The 19,624-nt window shown below is 46.9% G+C and overlaps 1 protein-coding gene across 1 annotated transcript in view; it reads left to right on the top strand.

The window, feature by feature from the left end:
- The window catches only part of CABLES1 (Cdk5 and Abl enzyme substrate 1), a 104,748-nt gene that overhangs the window by 37,652 nt on the left and 47,472 nt on the right, over nucleotides 1-19,624 (top strand). The window contains exons 2-3 of the mRNA XM_040264723.1: nucleotides 11,725-11,796; nucleotides 18,868-18,960. Coding sequence (XP_040120657.1) covers nucleotides 11,725-11,796; nucleotides 18,868-18,960 — 165 coding nt within the window. The remainder of the gene's footprint in view (nucleotides 1-11,724; nucleotides 11,797-18,867; nucleotides 18,961-19,624) is intronic.

The raw sequence follows: 19,624 nt of genomic DNA on the forward strand, positions 1-19,624 counted from the left end.
TAAGAACTCAGAAATGTTGTAAGAGCTCAGAAAATGTCAGAGACAGCTTGGCAGAGCAGGTGACACTGCACGGTGCCTTAGGAGGATGATAGGATTTGGATGAAGAGCAGGTGAAACAGATTCTGAGTTTTCTTTTGAATTAAGATTTGGTCACCAGGGCACATTCCTTACCCCATAAGCCCCTTATGAGCCCAGCGATTCCGTTGTGCCCAGTCCCCATCAGCTTTCAATAAAGAGACTAAACCTCGGCAGCCAAGGAAAAGCAAGGGATTTTTTAAAAGGCTCCAGAGACAAATGAGGTCATTTGAGTCCCTCAGTGGGCAAGAGGAGGCTGATGCTTGAAGCTGGAAAGACAAGGGCGCATCTGTCTTCGTTTCTGTATGCTGTGACTGAGTGCCGGCCGTGGTTAATCGGGAAAACCAGAAAATAAAGATTGATGAAACCCCATCTACCCCAAATTTGCTATAAATAATTGCCTGCTGTTTCCGAGCTGTCAGAATCCATTTCTACTAAAGGCCCTTCGGAGCAGAGAAAGGTCAAGCTGGAAACCAAAGGAGAAACTCAGGGGAACGATTATGCTGGAAGGCGGCCTCGAAAGGTTCTGTGAAATACCAGCATGGAAGTCACCTGCCCCGCCTGTCTCTGCTGGTTCTAATTAAATCAGTTTCCACTGACATCTCAGCTCTTCAAACGGAGAGTCAGGGAGCGGACTTCACCTCCCGGGGTAGGGCTCGACTTCCTCCTGTCTGTCTCCAGTCTTTGTGCTGCAGACCCCATAGTGCTGGGCATAGAGGGCCCCCATTCTGTCTTCTGATGGCTTAGAAGGTCTTCTTATTTATTTGTTGTTTTGGCTGCACAGCATGCAGGATCCTAGTTCCCTAACCAGGGATAGAACCTCTGCCTCCTGTGTTGTAAGTTCAGTTTTAACCATTGGACCGTCAGGGAAGTCCCAGAAGGTTTTTAGCATGTAAAGGCATCCTTGCAAAGCCACAGTTAAGTCCTCCTAAGGATTGGGAAAGAAAGGTGAGGTTGCTGATGCTGGAGCTATTGTCAGGGTGAGCTGTGTAAGAGAAGGCCCCGTGCTGAGTACTACCAAAAAGAGGATCCAGGATGACACACTTCCTGAAGAGGCTGGAGGGGAGTGAAGGCCAAGCATCCATCTGACACCACTCGGGTGCCTGCGGGCCTTCGGAAGGCTCAGAAGAGGTTACAATTAGCCTCGGTCTAAGGGAGCGTCTCCAACCTACTGCCTCCACCTCATTCCCACGCACCTGTCCTGCAGGTGTTCCTGCCCCTCTGTTGCTCTGCTCTAGAAGGAAACACCATATAAATGTTTGATGATCGAAGGCAAAAGGAGAAGAGGGCAACAAAGCATGAGATGGTTGGATGGCTTCACCGACTCAATGGACATGAGTTTGAGCAAGCTCCAGGAGATAGTGACGGACAGGGAAGCCTGGCGTGCTGCAGTCCATGGAGTCACAAAGAGACGGACATGACTTAGCAACTGAACAACAACCGTGTAAACGCACACACAAGTGCACGCATGCTTCAGGGTGCACATGTCTGTTTCACTGCACTGCGGTGCAGCTCCCAGCCCACGCATCTGCATGTTCACTTGACTCTCGGGGTCTCACCAGCTCCTCCTGGAACCGCCATCTGATTGGGACCTGTCCGGCTCCTGGTTTCTGTTGGGCTTCTTCCCTGACGTTGCTTCAGGGAATGCCTCTATGTCTTGCAAAACCTGGTGTTCTGTCATATCCAGCTCCCGTGAGGCATGTGTGTCCATCCTTCCTGAGTTTACCCTTGAACCTCCTGTGCTAGACCGGCTGCTCCTTCTCCAGGAGGTCCTCTCCCAGTTAAATCTTGGCTTTTGTCTGAGCTCACTAGCACCCTCCCCTGCCTCCCACACGCTCCGCACCTAGCTCAGGGCACCCTTTTCACAGAAATACCTGGATTTGATTCTTTAGATTCTGGTTCCTACCCGGGACAAAGGTGAGTTGGCCCCAGACTCCTTGAACTGGTTCTTTTTGATCGACAGGCCTCTTTCCTTTCTGGTATGAAGCTGATTTTTTTTATTTTGAGTGGTCTTTTTATTGCTTATGTCTCCTTTCCATCCTCACCCTGTCCTGGCTTGGGCCCCCCTGTTCACCCCCCATGGGTATCTGGCATGTTCTTTTGAAGGACACTGTTGTTTATCTCATCAGTCACACAAAGCCCAAAACCTTTCTGGGTCCTGACTTTAAAACAAAAACATCTGCTCTTGGTTCCTGTTCTGTACATTTGGCCAACTTGCTCCCTCCAGCTGCAGTGCCAGGCCCTTCCCTCCAGGATGGGGTGGAGGGGGAATTAGAATGTGGCACTGTCAGCTCATGGCCCTGGCCGAGCCTCCCACCCCAATTCCCTGGGACCCCAGGAATGCCCCCAGGAGACCTGCTTTCAGGATGGCCCCTTTTGCTGTGTCTGCTCTGTCCTCTGACCTCTAGTCAGAGGTCTTAGTCCCTTTTTAAGAGGAGTTTGAACTTGTTCCCAGGGAGAATCATTGTGGATTTTCAAATTAGGGAATGACATGATGGAAAGGGGATTTTGTAAGATCAGCAGGGCCCAGTGGGTAGGGTGGACTGGGAATCTGAGGTGTAAATACCTGGCCAGTTATTAAACCCCACCCACAAGTCTGTGCATAGCCCTCCATGCCAAATGACCTCACACCTTGGTTTTCCAGGTTTTGGTGAGTCTGATGAGAACCTTGAAACAAAAGCAGATTCAGACAAACTGAGTGCCTCCGTATTCCCTGTAAACACTTGGAGTTGCTTTGTTGACAGGAGTATAAAAATGTGGCAACAAGAACTAAATACGTTTACAGATGACTTAAATGTATCCTGAGAGTGTGTGTGCGCTCAGTTGCTCAGTCCCGTCCGACTCTTTGCAACCCCGTGGCCTGTAGCCCACCAGGCTCCTCTGTCCATAGGATTCTCCAGGCAAGAATACTGGAGTGGGCTGCCATTTCCTACCGCAGGAGATCTTCCCCACCCAGGGACTGAACCTGTGTCTGCTGCGGCTCCTTCTCTGGCAGGCGGATTCTTTACCACTGAGCCACCTGGGAAGTCCATCTTACTAGTAGCCCCACAGTCTTATTAGGTCATTTGTTTTCTTCCCACTTTGTGTTAATCTCTTTCACAACTAGAATTATTTTATTTGTTTCTTGTCTGTCCTCCTGATCATAAATGTAAACTCCATGACGGAGGGGACAGTATTTATACACTGCTGTCTCTCAGCATCCAGCTTGCTGCTCGCTATTTGCTATTCCATTAATAAATAAATGCTTGCAAAAACAGGAAATAAATGGCTGAATTTTTAAAACATAGAAACAGATCTTAATTGAACAAGCTGATTGGCATCTCAGCATATTGATCTCAATGTGATTCTTTGCCCAGCTCATCAACTAGAGACTCTTAAAATGTAGTCAGATTCAAAATCAGTTTCCTAGCCTTTTTTTTTTTTTTTGGTCTGTTTCTGGTCTTCTTTTATTAAAGATGATCTGTTTTCTTCCTTTGCAAGGAAACCTCCCATGATCCTCTGGAGGTGTGAACTGTGTCCATCAGTATTCTGAGGGTGGATCTGGCTATACATGCATTATGCTGCCACAGGGGAGAGGGTTTTTTTCCCTGCTCAAGCAAACCAGCCATGCGCTTTGCCTAATACCCCTGCAGGGCCTGACTGGTCCAGGCTGGGGGTTCTGCAGTCACCGCAGCCTAGTGACCTGGCCCAGCCAGACTGTGATGTCAGAGTCCCCTGACATCACAGAAACTCATCTGGAGTTTCTTCCACAGTCTGACAAGTAGCTGTTGTCACATGAGCAAGCTAGGGCCTCACTCAGTTCCTCCAGCACCTTTGCTGTGAGACAGATCGCTTTAGATCCGTGGAAAGCAGAACTGAGCATGCGTCTAAGGAACAAACACGTCTTCTGGCTGAAGCCAGGGCCGTTTTGCTGTAAGATTCTGTAGCTTCTGTTGAGAGGTGGCAGCTGACTTCTCTTCCGTCATCTGTGAACACATATGTACTGGTGCAAAACAGTTTGCTTCTTCAAGGAGCACAATCTGACAATTTCTGCTACAGAAGCATCTGGGATCTTGGCTTTAAAATTTGCCAAATCACGACCAAAATCATCCCAATTTAGATGCTGAGTCTGGAGCTCGAGCTTCTGGTGCTATGACCCCAACAATCAGAAGCCGTGTGAGAGAATGAAACAAAGAGCAGTGGAACGTTAGCACTTGACCTTGAGAGCCTGGTATTTGAAAGCCAGCATTTTCACAAAAGCTGTATCAATGAAGGTATGATTCTTGGATTCATAGGGGTTCTTCTCTGTATGGCTTAATGAAGTAATAAGCCCTCTCTTGTAGGTGAGATATGTTGACCAAGGGATGGAATCTTATGACATTTTGCAAAGGGATTCTCTACCTGATAAAAAGTCCATCTCTGGGACTTCTCTTGTGGTCCAGTGGTTAAGAATCCACCTTCTAATGCAGAGGACTTGGATTCGACCCCTGATCAGGGAACTGAGATCCCACGTGCTTCGGGACAACTGATCTCACATGTTGCAACTACTGAGCCTGTGTGCCACAACTAGAGAGAATCCCGAGCACCAAAGCTAGAGAAGCCCGTGTGCTGCAGCTAAGATCCGATGCAGCCAGATAAATAAAAAGTATATGTCTGAAAGGGCTTCCCAAGTGGCTCTAGTGGCAAAGAACCCACCTGCCAGTGCAGGTAGACGTAAGAGATGTGGGTTCGATCCGTGGGTCGGGAAGATCCCCTGGAGGAGGGCATGGCAACCCACTCCAGTATTCTTGCCTGGAGAATCCCATGGACAGAGGAGGCTGTGTGTATGTATATATATATTTATGTTTACAAGTATATGTGAAACTAGGAGCAAGTCTGAAAGGACACACCCCAGCCTCTTAGAGGGTGTCCTGTGGACCCTGGGGTTTGCAGGTCATTTCCTCAGTTTCTACTTCACACATCTTCGAATTTTTTTTTAACAATGAAACCTATTACTCTTATAGTCAAAAAGCAAGTGGGAAATGAATGTTTAATAAACTCAGAAGAAATCCATTTTAAACAGATCAGGCCTTCTCCCTGCACACTGCTGGGCTGTGCTAGGGGCACTTACCCTTCTCCCCATCCCCCCTGCCCCCCCCCACCTCCTGCAGGGGTAGGATCTTCTGCCATCTACTGCTTCCCACTGTAGTGAGGATGCTTTCTGAGGATGATTTCTGGGCTCTGGTGATCAGACTGGGATCTGGTGGACTGAACAGAGAAATTCCAGTAATAACTGTGTATAGAGAAGCCTTGAGTGGAAGGCCATGAAAACGCTGTCTGGGAAGATTCCCCAAACACCCACCTGCTGATGACGAACTCTATGAGTTTGTTCAGCTGGCCTCGATCGAGTCCCTGCTGTTGGATAAGTACACTCCATCCCTGAGCCTGCACAGGTGAGGGGAGCGAGTGCTTCCCTGAGCAGCTCAGTGGCAGGAGGGGCCATTTTGTTTTGTTTTGTTTTTTATAATTAAGTTTATTTATTTTTAACTGAAGAATAAATGCTTTACAATATTGTGTTGGTTTCCACCATATATCAACATGAATCAGCCATAGGTATACATATGTCCCCTCCCCTCCCTCCTGAACTTCTCTCCCACCTCCCTCCTCTTCCCCCCCACTACGTTGTCACAGAGCCCCAATTTGAGTTCCCTGAGTCATATAGCAGATTCCTGTTGGCTATCTATTTTACATATGGTAATGTATATGTTTCTGTGTTATTATCTCGGTACTTGTTTTGGTTTTTAAATTTTTCCTTTTTGGTCACACTGTAATGTGTGCAGGATCACAATTCCCCGACCAGCAATCAAACCCAGGCCCCCTGCAGTGGGACCATCCAGTCCTAACCACTGGACCACTGGGGAAATCCCCTGGAGTCATCACTTTTTTTCCAACGGGAAGGAGGTGGTCAGCGTGAGAAGGACCCAAGTAACAAAGCAAATGAATTACAAGCGTATGGGTGTCTGGTGACTAGAGGAAAAAGTTCTTTCTGTGGTTGAAGGTTTTGTTTGTTTGGGGTTTTTTGATCGTGATAACTGTCTAGATGGATTTAAGGTAATTATGACCTCAGCTGGCACATCCCCTGTGTAGCTGAGCGATCCGTGGGGCCTCACGCCCTGTCCAGCAGCCTGTCTTATAGCTTGGAAGGGGGTTCCTTACATGGGGAGAACCAGAGCCACACAGGATAGCGATGTGTTGGCCCAGGTGGTCAGGGTCCCTTCTTACTCTCAAAGCTTGAGTTTTTCTCCCAGAGAGGGTGAGCATTCCCTGGGTGCAGCCAGGGTGGAGAGCATTGATCCAACCCGACTTACTTGTCGGACCAGGGATCACCTTCCTTATCCCCTCTTGGTCCTAAATCAGGGGCCAGAGCTGTCCCCACAGATGCCCACTACCTGACACTGGATTTGGGGCCAAGCTGCTGCCCTGGGTCACCCCATAAGGGAATTACTCTGAGCCAGAGGGACCCAGGATGACCCTGCCCTGGCCTCACTGGTCAGCAGGGACATCCGTGAGTCCAGTGTCCACTATGACGAGGCTCCACTGCCAGGACTCCCACTGTGACCAGCCCTGGGTCCTAGGTGACTTGCACCACCGTCAACCATCAGCCCAAACAAGAAGTGAATTATTCGGTCCATGTAGGTATATCTAGATAGACAAACACATCATGTATTGGCATTTCCTTGCCCCGGCAGAGTCCAGCCTTCAAAGGATAATATTCTAAAATGAGCCTGGGGGCTTTAGGGAGGCTGACTCACTTGTGAGTGTTGAATGTGAACCACATCAGCCTCAAAAGTGTTGGTGGTCACTGTGGAAGGACCCAGATAATAGTTGTCAGACAACACAGGGGACCCTGAATTCTGAGGACTCAGCCATCCATGTAGTGATGTCGACGCAGAATGCTTGGGCTGTTACTGAATGTCTGCTTGGTTAATAAGGGGGCATGCTGTTTTGATCCAAGGCTGAGTATTCCTCATCAGTCATTAAAATATGCAAAGACCTCTGCTTGTTAACTGTGCCCAATGGTTAGGAGTCTGCACAGTCATGGACTTGGTTTATGAGGCAGACTGCAGTGTGAAAAGTGCCTGGTGAAGGCTGGCCACCTATTCTTAGCCGTCCCTTCCATTTGGGGCTTTCTGAGGATAGAAGGCAAGGAAAGAGGTTCTTAAACAGCTTGGAAGGATGTAGCTGGGTGGTAGGGGGCAGAGATGAGTGATCACCACAGGGCAGGCCCTTTGTGGCAGGAAGGGCAAGAATCACATTTGTTTTCTTGGTGCCATATACCAATTTTTTTAAACTCTTTATTTTATATTGGAGTATAGCTGATTAACACTGTGATATGCTGGTAGACAGCATATCCACCGGCCATACATATATACGTATATATGGGTCTCAGCCAAACGTATCCATTCTCCCCCAAACTCCCCTCCCATCCAGGCTGCCACATGACACAGAGCCGAGTTCCCTGTGCTATTTCGCGGATCCTTGTTGGTTATCCATTTTAAATATAGCAGTGTGTACATGCATATGATGGTTTCTTTATAAAGATCCATGGTAGTTCTTTCCAAGCTCTATATGTGCATCTTAAAGAGTATATAGCTTGGTTCTGTTCATGAAGACGGGAGGCACGTTTGCTGAATTTAAAGGAACAGTTGGGCATTTGAGTTTTGCATTTTTTTCCCTTTAAGGAATCCAGACCTTAAGAGTGCCTCTGTGTGTGTGAGAGAGAGAAAGAGAGAATTTATAGCTGTTCAACTCATGAAAAGAATCTCTGATTTAATATCTTTTAGAAAACAAATCCTTATAAATACATAGAAAGATGTATTCTAATTTGATGATTTTTCAAAGAGCATGCTGGGTGTGGCTTTTAGATTAGGAAATTGTCAGATTGTGTGCTTGTGGGAATGGACCTAGTTTTCCAGGGTGAACCTTTAGGTCTGAATGCTGGACAGGAGCCTGTGAGCCTCAGGGTACCCTGCAGGGCTTCATGAGTCTTCTGTGGGTTCACTTGGCGTTTGCAACTGGAAGACTGGCCTCCTCATTTTTGAACTGGGAGGAGGGGCAGCCCCAAATGCCAGAAGAGCTCAAGGAATTGTTAATGGAATTCCCTGCTGATGGTCCCATGGATTCCCCCTTGAATATGAGCCCTTGAAGAGATGGGAGTCAAGCCAGGGTCAGCTTTGTGGTCCCAACAGGCCAGGCTTGCCTTGGTGTGGTCAGAAGGGTGGGCAGAATGCACTTGCCAGGCCTTTCCTGCAACCTTGGTTGTATCTTTGCTGCCCAGGGCTGACCGCAGGGCTTCCTGGTTGACCTCTGTCAGGATGATTGTAGGAACAGAGAGCTTGAAGCTGTACGGTCATTGCAGTCACCCCGGTTGCAGGTTGAGCCAAACATCAAATAAATATCTGTTTACCTGTCACCTGATGATGTTATTCTAGAAAGGAAGGCTTGGAGTTTGACGGAATTTGTTGGGATTGTCAGGGTCTGAAACTGATACACTTATTTCTGCCTGTGAATAGGTTGTCTAATGACAATCTAGAGGTGCATACCTAATATAATATTTCACTTTTGATTTAAAAACTCAGAACATTATCCAGAAGTAGACAGAGTAAATTACCATTTTAATCACATGCCCATTGGAGGAGATGTTGGTATTAAGTGAGGAGCAGCACAGAGAAGTGTGGGGCGCTAATTTTATAGGTGGCCTTTGCATCAGCACATGTGACACCAAGCTAGTTCTGCTTAGAAAGAGGGGTAGGAGTGGAGGAGCACGAGTCACCGGTTGACTCAGGCACAGGGTGTTTGGAGTGACAACCTAGACACTGGCTGGGGTTGGAGGAGCTGCCAGAGCTAAGAGAGCCAAACGGACCCCATCAAATGAGTGGGGAGGGTTATGGGTCAGGGTGCAGCCCCAGTGGCAGGAACTGGAATTATAATGAAAACCCAGGAGCTCCTAGTCATGAACTGTTCTGTACCATGGACTATGTCTCTCTCTTAGTTTTTCTCATCTCCCCATTTCGTAGTTGAGGAGACTGAGGCTCAAGGATTAAGAAGTTTTCTAAGGTCCCAAAGCTTCCAGACTCCAGGATTGAAATCTGAGTCTGTCTGCCCCAGCACACATGCTGCTTGCAGCCTCACACCGTCCCTTGGGTGGGGAGCATGGTGACACCTATCTCTGAGAGCTCTGGTGGGTGGGAGTGGGACTAACTAGGCTCCCATCCCAGCCTGCAGCGACATTCCAGCCAGACCTGGCACCCGGAGGAACTGCACCTCAGTAGATGAAGTGGACCCTTCCTTCAACCACAGGGTCACAGGGGTCCTGGTGAGCCGAGTCCCCGGACTCATGGGGCTGCATAGAGAGGTCCTGCTTGCTCAAGAATTGGATTCCTTTCAAATCCCCACCTATAAAATCAGTTCCCCACCCCTCAGTTAAGACCAGTGTCTCCCCAAGGCCATTGCCTCCAGTCTGGCTGACTGTTGGAAATCTGGCAACATTAGAAAAATGGAAATTCAGTGTAAGTTAACTGTAGAATAAAACTGCATATCTTACAAAAGGTCAGCATGTCATGAAGACACTGAAGGTGATGTCGGAGTGCTTCTGGTTCTCACACGTGGACAGACAAGGGTCACTGGAGAGAAAAGCAGGGAGAACATGCTGAGTGTTTTAGAAAGGACTTGATGTCAAAATATGAAGACGGGACTTGCCTGGTGGTCCTGTGGCTAAGATGCTACACTCCCAATGCAGGGGCCCTGGGTTCAATCCCTGGTCAGGGAACTAGATCCTGAATGCCACCTTAAAGATCAGAGATCCCATATGCTGCAAATAAGACCCAACATAGCCAAATAAATAAATAAAAACTTTTTAAAAAGATGAATACAGGCTCTGAGAAAATCGATGAAGCCCTCAAATGGTTTGCAAAAATGACCTTTCTTATTAAAAATAAAATGTGAAACAAAAAGGTAGCCACATGGTTGGTCAGAAACAATACACACAGAACAAAGCAAAAAATATTTCATTTTTTTTCTTTATGACAAATTAGACCTTGGTTATAATTGCATGTCCATTCTAAAGGAGATCAGCCCTGGGTGTCTTTGGAAGGAATGATGCTAAAGCTGAAACTCCAGTACTTTGGCCACCTCATGCAAAGAGTTGACTCATTGGAAGAGACTCTGATGCTGGGAGGGATTGGGGGAAGGAGGAAAAGGGGACTACAGAGGATGAGATGGCTGGATGGCATCACTGACTCAATGGACGTGAGTTTGAGTGAACTCCGGGAGTTGGTGAGGGACAGGGAGGCCTGGCATGCTGCGATTCATGGGGTCGTAAAGAGTCGGACACAACTGAGTGACTGAACTGAACTGAACTGAACCTAAATGTTGTCAAGTGAATATAAAATAGACTTATCCTTCTAATTTTAGTCCTTTCCAGGGTAAAGACTGAATCAGATTTTTTTCTGATCACCACCACCCCTCACCATCAGCCAAATCACCTATTGGACTATGAAGTGATGATTTTTGTTCAAATGGATTTACTGTGAAATTGCCAACCATCACCCAACCTGGTCCCTGTGTCAGATATTCTGAGTTATCTAGGACCCATTCTTATTTCAGTTGGACAAAAGAAGATCAAGGAGGTTTGGACAGGTGCTTTTCAGTTCTTTAGCCTCTGGAAAGCATTTGTGTTTTGCCTAGTTATGTCCTGATATATATTCTTAATGGTCGCTGAGAAATTCTCCCAGGAGAATGATGTCATGTGTGTTTCTAGTTGCTTTTGAAATCATGGCCAACCAGAGACCATAAGTTTTGCTTGTTTGTTTTTGTTTTTCATCTTTTGGCTGTGCCACAAGGCATGTGGGACCTTAGCTTTCCAAACAGGGATGGAACCTGAGTACCCTGCATTGGCAGCATGGAGTCTTACCTCCTCGACCACCAGGGAAGTCTCTGAGATCATAAGTTTTATTTATTGCCTCCTAATGATTTTGATATTTTATTTAGTGTGGTTTTAAAATTTAATATTTATCAGCTAAAGCTGGTTCAGACCACTGATATTTCAATATTTAACAGTATTTTAATACTAAAAACATATCTAATGCTTTAGAAAAAGTGCACACAGTACCAATGGGCTTCCCAGGTGGCTCAGTGGTAAAGAATCTGCCTGCCAACGTAGGAGATGCGAGTTAGGTCCCTGGGTCAGGAAGATCCACTGGAGGAGGAAAAGGCAACCCATTCCATTATTCTTGCCTAGAGAATCCCATGGACAGAAGAGCCTGGAGGGCTACAGTCCATGGGGTCTCAAAAGAGTGGGACACAACTTAGCCACTGAGCACACACGTACACACACAGTACCAAAATTATATGCAGTAAGAGGCACCTTGTCTGGTTTTGTTATTTGGCAGCATAAAATGTCTCCATCACGTCTCATTTCTTCCCAGGGAGAAAGTCAGGATTCAGCAAGGCAAGATGGGCTTGGCATTCAGGGTACAGTCTGGGAGTATGACAGCCTCTTAAAGACACCTTTCATCTGATTTTTTTTTAAACGGACTTTATTTTTTAGAGCAGTTTTAGCTTTATGGAAATTCCTGATCCATTTCATGACGCAGTTTTAACACCTAGATTTTTTTTTTCCTCTCTCTGCAGACGTCGCCTCATCTCCCAGCGATCATCCTTGGAGACCCTGGAAGACATTGAGGAGAATGCCCCTCTACGGAGGTCAGTTTTCTGGTTGCGTTTATGTGTGTGTGAATGGCCTGCAATACAAGAAGGAGGCCAAAGTTTGCTTTTCTTTTCCAGGTCTTGATTTACAGAATTAAATTCTAAAAATGACAATCTGATCCCCAGACTCAGTTTGGAAAGCCCAACCCTTTGGAATATTGGAAGGAGAACGCTGTGAAATCCCAGTCATGTACCAGAATAGCCCAGTTTGCATGTGAATTCGGGTGCTATGACCCGTTCTTTTTGAAAACTGTTGCTTGATGGAGAAGAACGTGTCCCTGCTCTGCCTGCTCTGGCTTTCCCAGAGGGGACACAGGCATTGAGGTCTCTGACTTGGTTAATGGGGGCCGCTAAGTTCCTCCACGGTCAGGTGCTGGGGACAAGGTTAAGACAGCTATAAGTGCTCCCTCAGGGCTGAAAGTGTTCCATTTCTCCCTCCGGATTAGAAAAGTGCTTTCAAGGCATCTTTTTTGTGGGGGCCGGTGGGCGACAGCAGTTGCGGAGCTGTGCCTGGCTTCTGACTTGGCAGCTTTCCTTCCTGTCCTCTGTGCTTGGTTCCCCGGCCCTCCTGGAGTGCAGGGGACCCACACCACATCCCCCTCAGTCCTCACTGAAGCCCCAACTGGGCTGGCCAGTGGAGGAGTGGCCGAGGGAAGACGGGGTCAGCGCAGGGGGCTGGGCCGGGAGGTGGGCAGGTAGGATGGTGTGCTGCGGGTTTACGGGGGATGCTGGCAGGTTGAAATGGAGAGAGAGTCTCCCCCTGGAGCCGGCCCCTTCCCTGCACGGAGCCTCACTCCCAGGCCACAGGTCATGTCCACGGACACCTGGTTATAAAGGGTGGAGCATAGACAGGCCTGGGATCTGCTCCAAAGCATCCATGACTCTGAGTCTCATCACTGACATCATTCCAAACAGAAAATCAGGGCCAGACAGTCAGATTTCCACTTTTGAGGGCTTTTTGAAAACATCCAAGGGACTTCCCTCCTGGTTCTATGGCTAAGACTCCATGCTCCCAATGCAGGGGCCCAGGTTTGATACACAACTAAGCCCTGGCACGGCCAAACAAATAGTAAATAAAATAAATATTGAAAATGCATAACTTCTGGGACCATGTTAGGCTGATGGCGTGTAGCCGTGATGCACGTGGCCCAGGGGCAAGTGTTCTCCCGTCAGTCTCTGTTAAGTGGCCCAAGTTAATCAGCGAATGCGGGGGAGAAACGTCCTCAGGTGGCACCGAGTGGCTTCAGCATTGGAGCACAATTGATGCCCATCAGTGAACAGAACTGCAAAGGCCCTGGAGTTTGGAGAGGCTGCAGGGAGCACAGTCATTCGAGCAAGGTGGTAGCTGTGACCAAGGAAACCAGGTTTAAAAAAAATCTCAGGCTCTAAATGTCACCCCCTTAGGCATTCCTGTGGTAAAGAGAGGGCAAAGGAGGAGCCGGGTGCCATGTTCCTGGTCAGATGCCTCATCACCCCTGTACCCTCTCTCAGCATCGCCCAGGCTGGTCCTTTGTCCTTTGGCTCTCAGGCCTATGATGGCACAAATGGTCAGAGTCAAAATGGAATGGCTGATTTGCCTTAACTGTAAATTCATCCAGCTTCTACTTACAGAGTGCTGTACTTAATTTCCAATAAATCTTGGGTAAATACAAAGTTTTAAAAATAAGTCAAAATCAGGGGAGTTGGGCAGTTTAAGAAGTCTAGATTTTCCCTAGTAGACTTTCTTTAATTGCATTGGGATGACCCAGAGGGATGGTTTGGGGAGGGAGGTGGGAGAGGGGTGCAGGATGGGGAACACGTGTACACCCATGGCGGATTCATGTTGATGTATGGCAAAACCAATACAATATTGTAAAGTAATTAGCCTCCAGTTAAATAAATTTATATTTAAAAAATAAATAAAAATTTCTGATGTTCACCATAGAAACAGACATAGAAATCAAACTCATGATTATTGAAGGAGGTTGTCTTGTTCATGTCCAACTCTTTTGACTATAGCTGCCAGGCTCCTCTGTCCATGGGATTTCCCAGGCAAGAATACTGGAGTGGGTTACCATTTCCAACTCCAGGGGATCTTCCTGACCCAAGAATTGAACCCATTGGCAGGCAGATTCTTTACCACTGAGCCAGCAAGGAAGCCCCAGAGTGGGTAGGGGAGGGATAAATTAGGAATTTGGGATTAGCAGATACAAACAACCATGTATAAAATCAACAACAAGATCCTATTGTAGAGCACAGGGAACTGTCGTCAGTATTCTGTAATAAGCCACAATGGAAAAGAATAAATACACACACAGAGATACATATGTGAATCACTTTGCCATATACCAGAAACCAACACAAAGTTGTAAATCAACTATACTTCGATAAAAAATTCTAATATGTACTTAGAAACTTGTTCCTAAGAGATAAAAGTCGCAGAAGGGGCAATAGTTTGGGAGTCAGGGGATTTGAATTTTTGGCCCCATTTTTATACTAACTGCTTACATGGCTTTGGAAACTCATTTACTTATGCTGAGGCCTCCGTTTTCCCACCTGTAAAATGGAAGGGACAAATTGACTGATCTCTGAGGTTCTCACCAGCCTTTCCATTCCGTGAAATGAATGTACCAGTAATGACGCCAAAGTGTTTTGGGAACTGCGGGGGCGGAAGGCTATTAGCCCAACTTGCTTTCAAAGTCAGCACTCAGAGCAAACTGCTCCAAGGCATCTATTAAAAACCTTTTGCATAATTAGGTGTATCCTGTAATCAGTGCTAACAAGAAAGAGCTAATCTTTCATTAAATTAGTTTTTAATTTAATTCTATCCTAATTTAATTTTGCATCACTTAAAATGTATGGTTTTAAATGGGTATTTACACATTAATGCAGACAGCTTTGAAATTAGTTTCTTCCTTACTTAACCTGCTTTAACCTGAGTGCTCAGTCTTCCGGTTTCCCTGGCAATTGTTGCCAATGCCACAGTTCTCTTAAAGTGTTTCTTAGGTTGGGGGTGGTGATAGCTGAATGCTTTAAAAACACACACACACAAGACAACAAACAGCTTGCAGTTCCAAGGGCTAGACCATTAGCATTGTTGTGTAGTCACTCAGTCGTGTCCAGCTCTTTTGTGATCCCATGGACTACAGTGGGTCAGGCTCCTTCGACGTGTCTGCGGAATTTCCCAGGCAAGAATACTGGAGCAGGTTGCCATTTTCTTCTCCAGGGGGATTTTCCTGACCCAGGGATCTAACCCGCATCTCCTGCATTGGCAGGCAGATTCTTTACCACTGAGCCACCAGGGAAGTCCCTTTGCAGTTAGAATTGTATGCTAATATAGAAATAAAGCACCTCTTCAGTTATCTTTTTGGGCCTTTCCCAGGTGGAGCTAATGGTAAAGAACCCACCTGGCAACACAGAGACGTAAAAGACACAGTTTCGATCCCTGTGTTGGGAAGATCCCCTGGAGTAGGAAATGGCAACCCACTCCAATATTCTTGCCTGGAGAATTCCATGGACAGAGGAGCCTGGCGGGCTACAGTCCACAGGGTCACAAAGAGTTGGACACGACTGAAGCGACTTGGCACTCAATTATCTTTTTTAAAGTTTTGCTTTTCTCTTGCACATCACAAGTTAGTTTCTTGTATCCGCCTTGAACTCCAAGACTTGAGCATTAACCGTGAGAGCCTTTAGATTGGGATTTTCCACATTTTCTGGTGGTTACCTGGTCTCCCAGAAATAAGAACCTAGGCTGTCTGTTAGGTGTCCAGAAAAATCTCTGTTTGGCTACCGCAGGTGTGGCAGCCATCACCACCAGCCCTGGTCTCCAGCCTGTCTGGGTTGAGGTGTGCCGTCTGCTGTACCATTCAGTAATTACCAGTGCCAATACACACCAGTGGCCTTTTGCCAACTTCTGGCTCCAGCTGAAGACTGAAAGATTTTGTGTCTAAATCCGAGGGTAACAGCACCTCTTTCTGCAGGCATGGAGACTGGTTCATAGGAGGGCGTCATCACAGTCCAGCTTTTAGCCCACTGCCCTCATCTAGACTCTGGGGCCTGGAAACTCTGCATCTGGTTAGGGGCAGTGGGGGAGGGGGGCGGGGGCACAGGGTAAGCGTGTAAGGTTGCTCCTGAACGCCTGTCCAGAAACCCGTGGAAGCAAGCATTTATGCCTTCGAGGATCCTCCTCTCTCCAGTGACTACATATTTCTAGAACTTTCTGCCATGTGTGAGAGAGACAGTGGGGGACCTTGAGTGGCCTGCAGACTCTAACAGTCATTCTGGGGGTAGAACTGAGACCCTTCAAAATGCTGGGTGTGCATCCGAGTGCGGCCTCGAGAAGGCACAGAGAGGCTGTAGCTCCTTGGGCCCCAGGAAGGCTGGATCTGGGTTTGGAAGCTCAGAGTGGGGAGTGGGACCAGTGAGGATCTTTCTGGATTCAAACCCTTCCTGAGGTCCACAGGAAGCATCTATAGCATGTCCTCAGGTAGGGCACCGCCTGTCTTAAAAAAATCTATTTAAAAACCAAGAAATCAGGACCCTTAATAAAGGCTGCAGGTTGGTTTTGTTTTTTTTTTTTTTAATACTTTTTTGGCCACATTGCACAGCAAGTGGGATCTTAGTTTCCCAACCGAGGATCAGATCCCCCAGACCCCATGCATTGGAAGCTCAGAGCCTTAATCACTAGACCATCAGGGAAGTCCCAGGAGTAGTTTTAAGAATATAGGAGGCAAATAGTAACAAAATATGTACCCTTTGTAGTTAAAAGTTTAATAATAATCACAACACTTGAAATGTGTATATGAATATTTACCTGTATGTACATATGGGCCTTCCCTGGTAGCTCAGACAGTAAAGAATCCACCTGCAATCCAGGAGACCTGGGTTCGATCCCTGGGTCGGGAAGATCCCCTGGAGAAGGGAATGGTTACCCACTCCAGTATTGTTGGCTGGAGAAACAGAGGAGCCTGACAGGCTACAGCCCACGGGGTCCCAAAGAGTGGGTTTCCCTGACTGCTCAGATGGTAAGGAGTTCACCTTCAAGGCCAGAGACCTCGGTTGGGAAGATTCTCTAGAGAAGGGAATGGCTACCCACTCCAGTATTCTTGCCTGGAGAATTCCATGGACAGAGGAGCCTGGTGGGCTACAGTTCCTGGGGGGTTCCAAAGAGTCAGACACAACTGAGCGACTAACACACACACATATGTATGGACATGAACATGTGTATTTGAACGTATCCCTTGACAGCATATGAAGCTCTTATAGAAATCTTCATGTGTAGTTGTCACAAGAACTGCAGGGGATATTGCTAGTGATCGATCACTAGGGTTGGTAGTGAGTTGGGGTGGATGCTGGCAGGGCCACGGGCTGTGGCCCTGAGCTGTGGACACTTCACTCCGGTGAAGCAGACACGACTGGCCCGGGATCTTCCTGCCTCTAGCCCCAATGCCCAGGGAACCCCTCTTTCCTGAGGAAAGTCACCAGATACGCTACCATGTCATTGCTTTGACCACTCATTCACTTCACTGTATTTTTTTCAAGATAAATTCTATTTTAAGGTGCTGTTTCTATGGGAAAAAAATAAATAATTTTCAGTGCTCCCTAGGAAGCAGCTTCTAGGAAGACTGGCCCTTCCTGGAGGGCAGGTAAGGGGGTTTCAGGGGAATGTACACCCTGAGGTCTAGACCGAGGCTGTCCCCTAATTTCCCTTCAGGCCCCTGCCTGTGAGCGTGCTATCGCTTTTGTCGTATCCGACTCTTTGCAACCCCCTGGGCTGTAGCCCACCAGGCTCCATTCCAGGGTAGCCATTCCCTTCTCCAGGGGATCTTTCCAACCCAGGGATCAAACCCACGTCTCTTAATGTCTCCTGTATTGACAGGTGGGTTCTTTACCATTAGTACCACTTGAGAAGCCCCCGTCAGGCCTCTGGGGGAGAGTAAAGATCAGAGCTGAGGGGCAGGTGTGTGACTCTGAACATTCCTTAATCCTTTGCCCCGCAAAGGGCCCCCACACCCCACTGCCCTCAGCTTTACCTCCTGTTTGGGTCACCTTGCTGTTCTCTTACCTGAAGCCTCCAAGTTCAGAACTGACTGATCTCAGGTGACAGCCCAGCTCAGATACTCAGTGTGGCTTTGGGAACCTGGGCACCACTTCTTGGGACCCACATCTGACGTGATCCCAGAAACCAGCCCTCGGGGTCTATGGTCAGAAAAGTTTAAGTAAACAAAAAATTTTGGCAGCAAAAACCCTACTAGAGAGGACATTGCTCCCTTTCTCAAGACAAGACCAAACTTCAGGTTGTCCTTTGTTGGGATTTTGCTTTTTATCCTAGCTGATATTGCAGTTATGTGTCTAATTTTGCCAGGTAGCTTTGAAAAAAAATATACATAAATAAAACCTTTCTGTTCTGTTATTCCTACAGTGCACGCACATGTCCTATATTCTAGGGAAAATTAATTAGAATCCAAGTCAATTTGTTCAACAAATATTTATCTAAAATTTATCTAAAAAAACAAACAAACAAACAAAAAAACCCAGCCACTAGCCAGGTCTCTGATTCCCATTCAAAATAAAGCTGTGACTTCCAAGCATAGCCAAGTTGAGTGTTGAGGCAATAGTCCAGGTGATTCAAGCCGGAGTCCTGCTATAGCAGAAAAATGATTTGGGGTTGTTTTTAAACTGAATTTGCCAGTGTTTTTCTCTGCCTCTGAGTTCGTTGAATTTGCAGTTTTCCGTTCCTGATACCTGTGTTGATACGGGAGGATTCTTTTTAAGATGACAGGAACGAATAATGTCTTTGGAATCCATGTAGGTTATGTTATTGCAATTGAGGGCAATAGTTTTCATTAGCTGGCTCTTCAGAGCCATATAAATTATTATCAGTATTATCAAGAAAGTTGTCTGTCTGTTGGGTTGGTTTTTTTGTTGTTGTTTGTTTTTTTAAGCTTCCTCGCTTCCAGCCGTAAGGTCCTCGTTATCCTTGGGGTGACTCAAACCATTTGTCTGGTCTTTCCTTCCTGTCTTTGTGTGGAGATGTCTCAGCTATCCAGGACCGACTGACTGTGTTTTTGAAATGGCTTTGTTTTTCAGATGTCGAACTCTCTCAGGTTCGCCCAGACCAAAGAACTTTAAGAAGATTCATTTTATCAAGAATATGCGGCAGCACGATACCAGGAATGGCAGGTACTGTACTGACAGAAGCTTTGGGGGGGTGCTGGTCCCGTAGGGCAGGGAAGGGGGGCCCCTTTGCATGGCCAAACCTCACGGAGTGAAGCCCACTGTAAAGATGAACGTGATCTCATATAACCTTCCCAAACAGACCATTCTTTCCACCCCTCTCCCACCAGAATCATGCAAAGAAGTCTGTAGAAAATGCTGCTCTCTAATGGTAACCCAAGGCTTGGTTTTTTTAGACTAAAACTGAATTTTCAATAGTACTGAAATATATTTTTATTAGGAAACTTTGAACAGAAACAGTTGAGTTTTTTTGGCGAGGGTTTGTCATCGTTTCTTTTTCTGCTTTGTTGGATTTTGTTTTCTGTTTTCACCAGGGCTCTGTGCTCTGGTCAGTGAATATTCTTCTAGATCTTGGGCCTAAAGTCGAGTTTGGCTCTCTCTCTCTGATGATGTTCATTAAGAGAGGAGGATCCTGATTTTGCCAGCAGATTCGTCCCGGGCGCCGGTTCAGACTCCTGGGCCAGCTGACGTCTGGGAACATGTGTTTCTCCAGCAAAGAGTTGCTCTTCGGGAAAGCGCTGTTAAATGAAAATTATGGTTAATATGTATATGTTGTTGTTGTTGAGTCGCTCGGTCATGTCTGACTCTTTGCGACCCCATGGACTGTAGC

The sequence above is a fragment of the Oryx dammah genome, unplaced genomic scaffold, assembly GCF_014754425.2.
Source record: "Oryx dammah isolate SB20612 unplaced genomic scaffold, SCBI_Odam_1.1 HiC_scaffold_22, whole genome shotgun sequence".
In the NCBI taxonomy this organism is placed as follows: Eukaryota; Metazoa; Chordata; class Mammalia; order Artiodactyla; family Bovidae; genus Oryx; species Oryx dammah.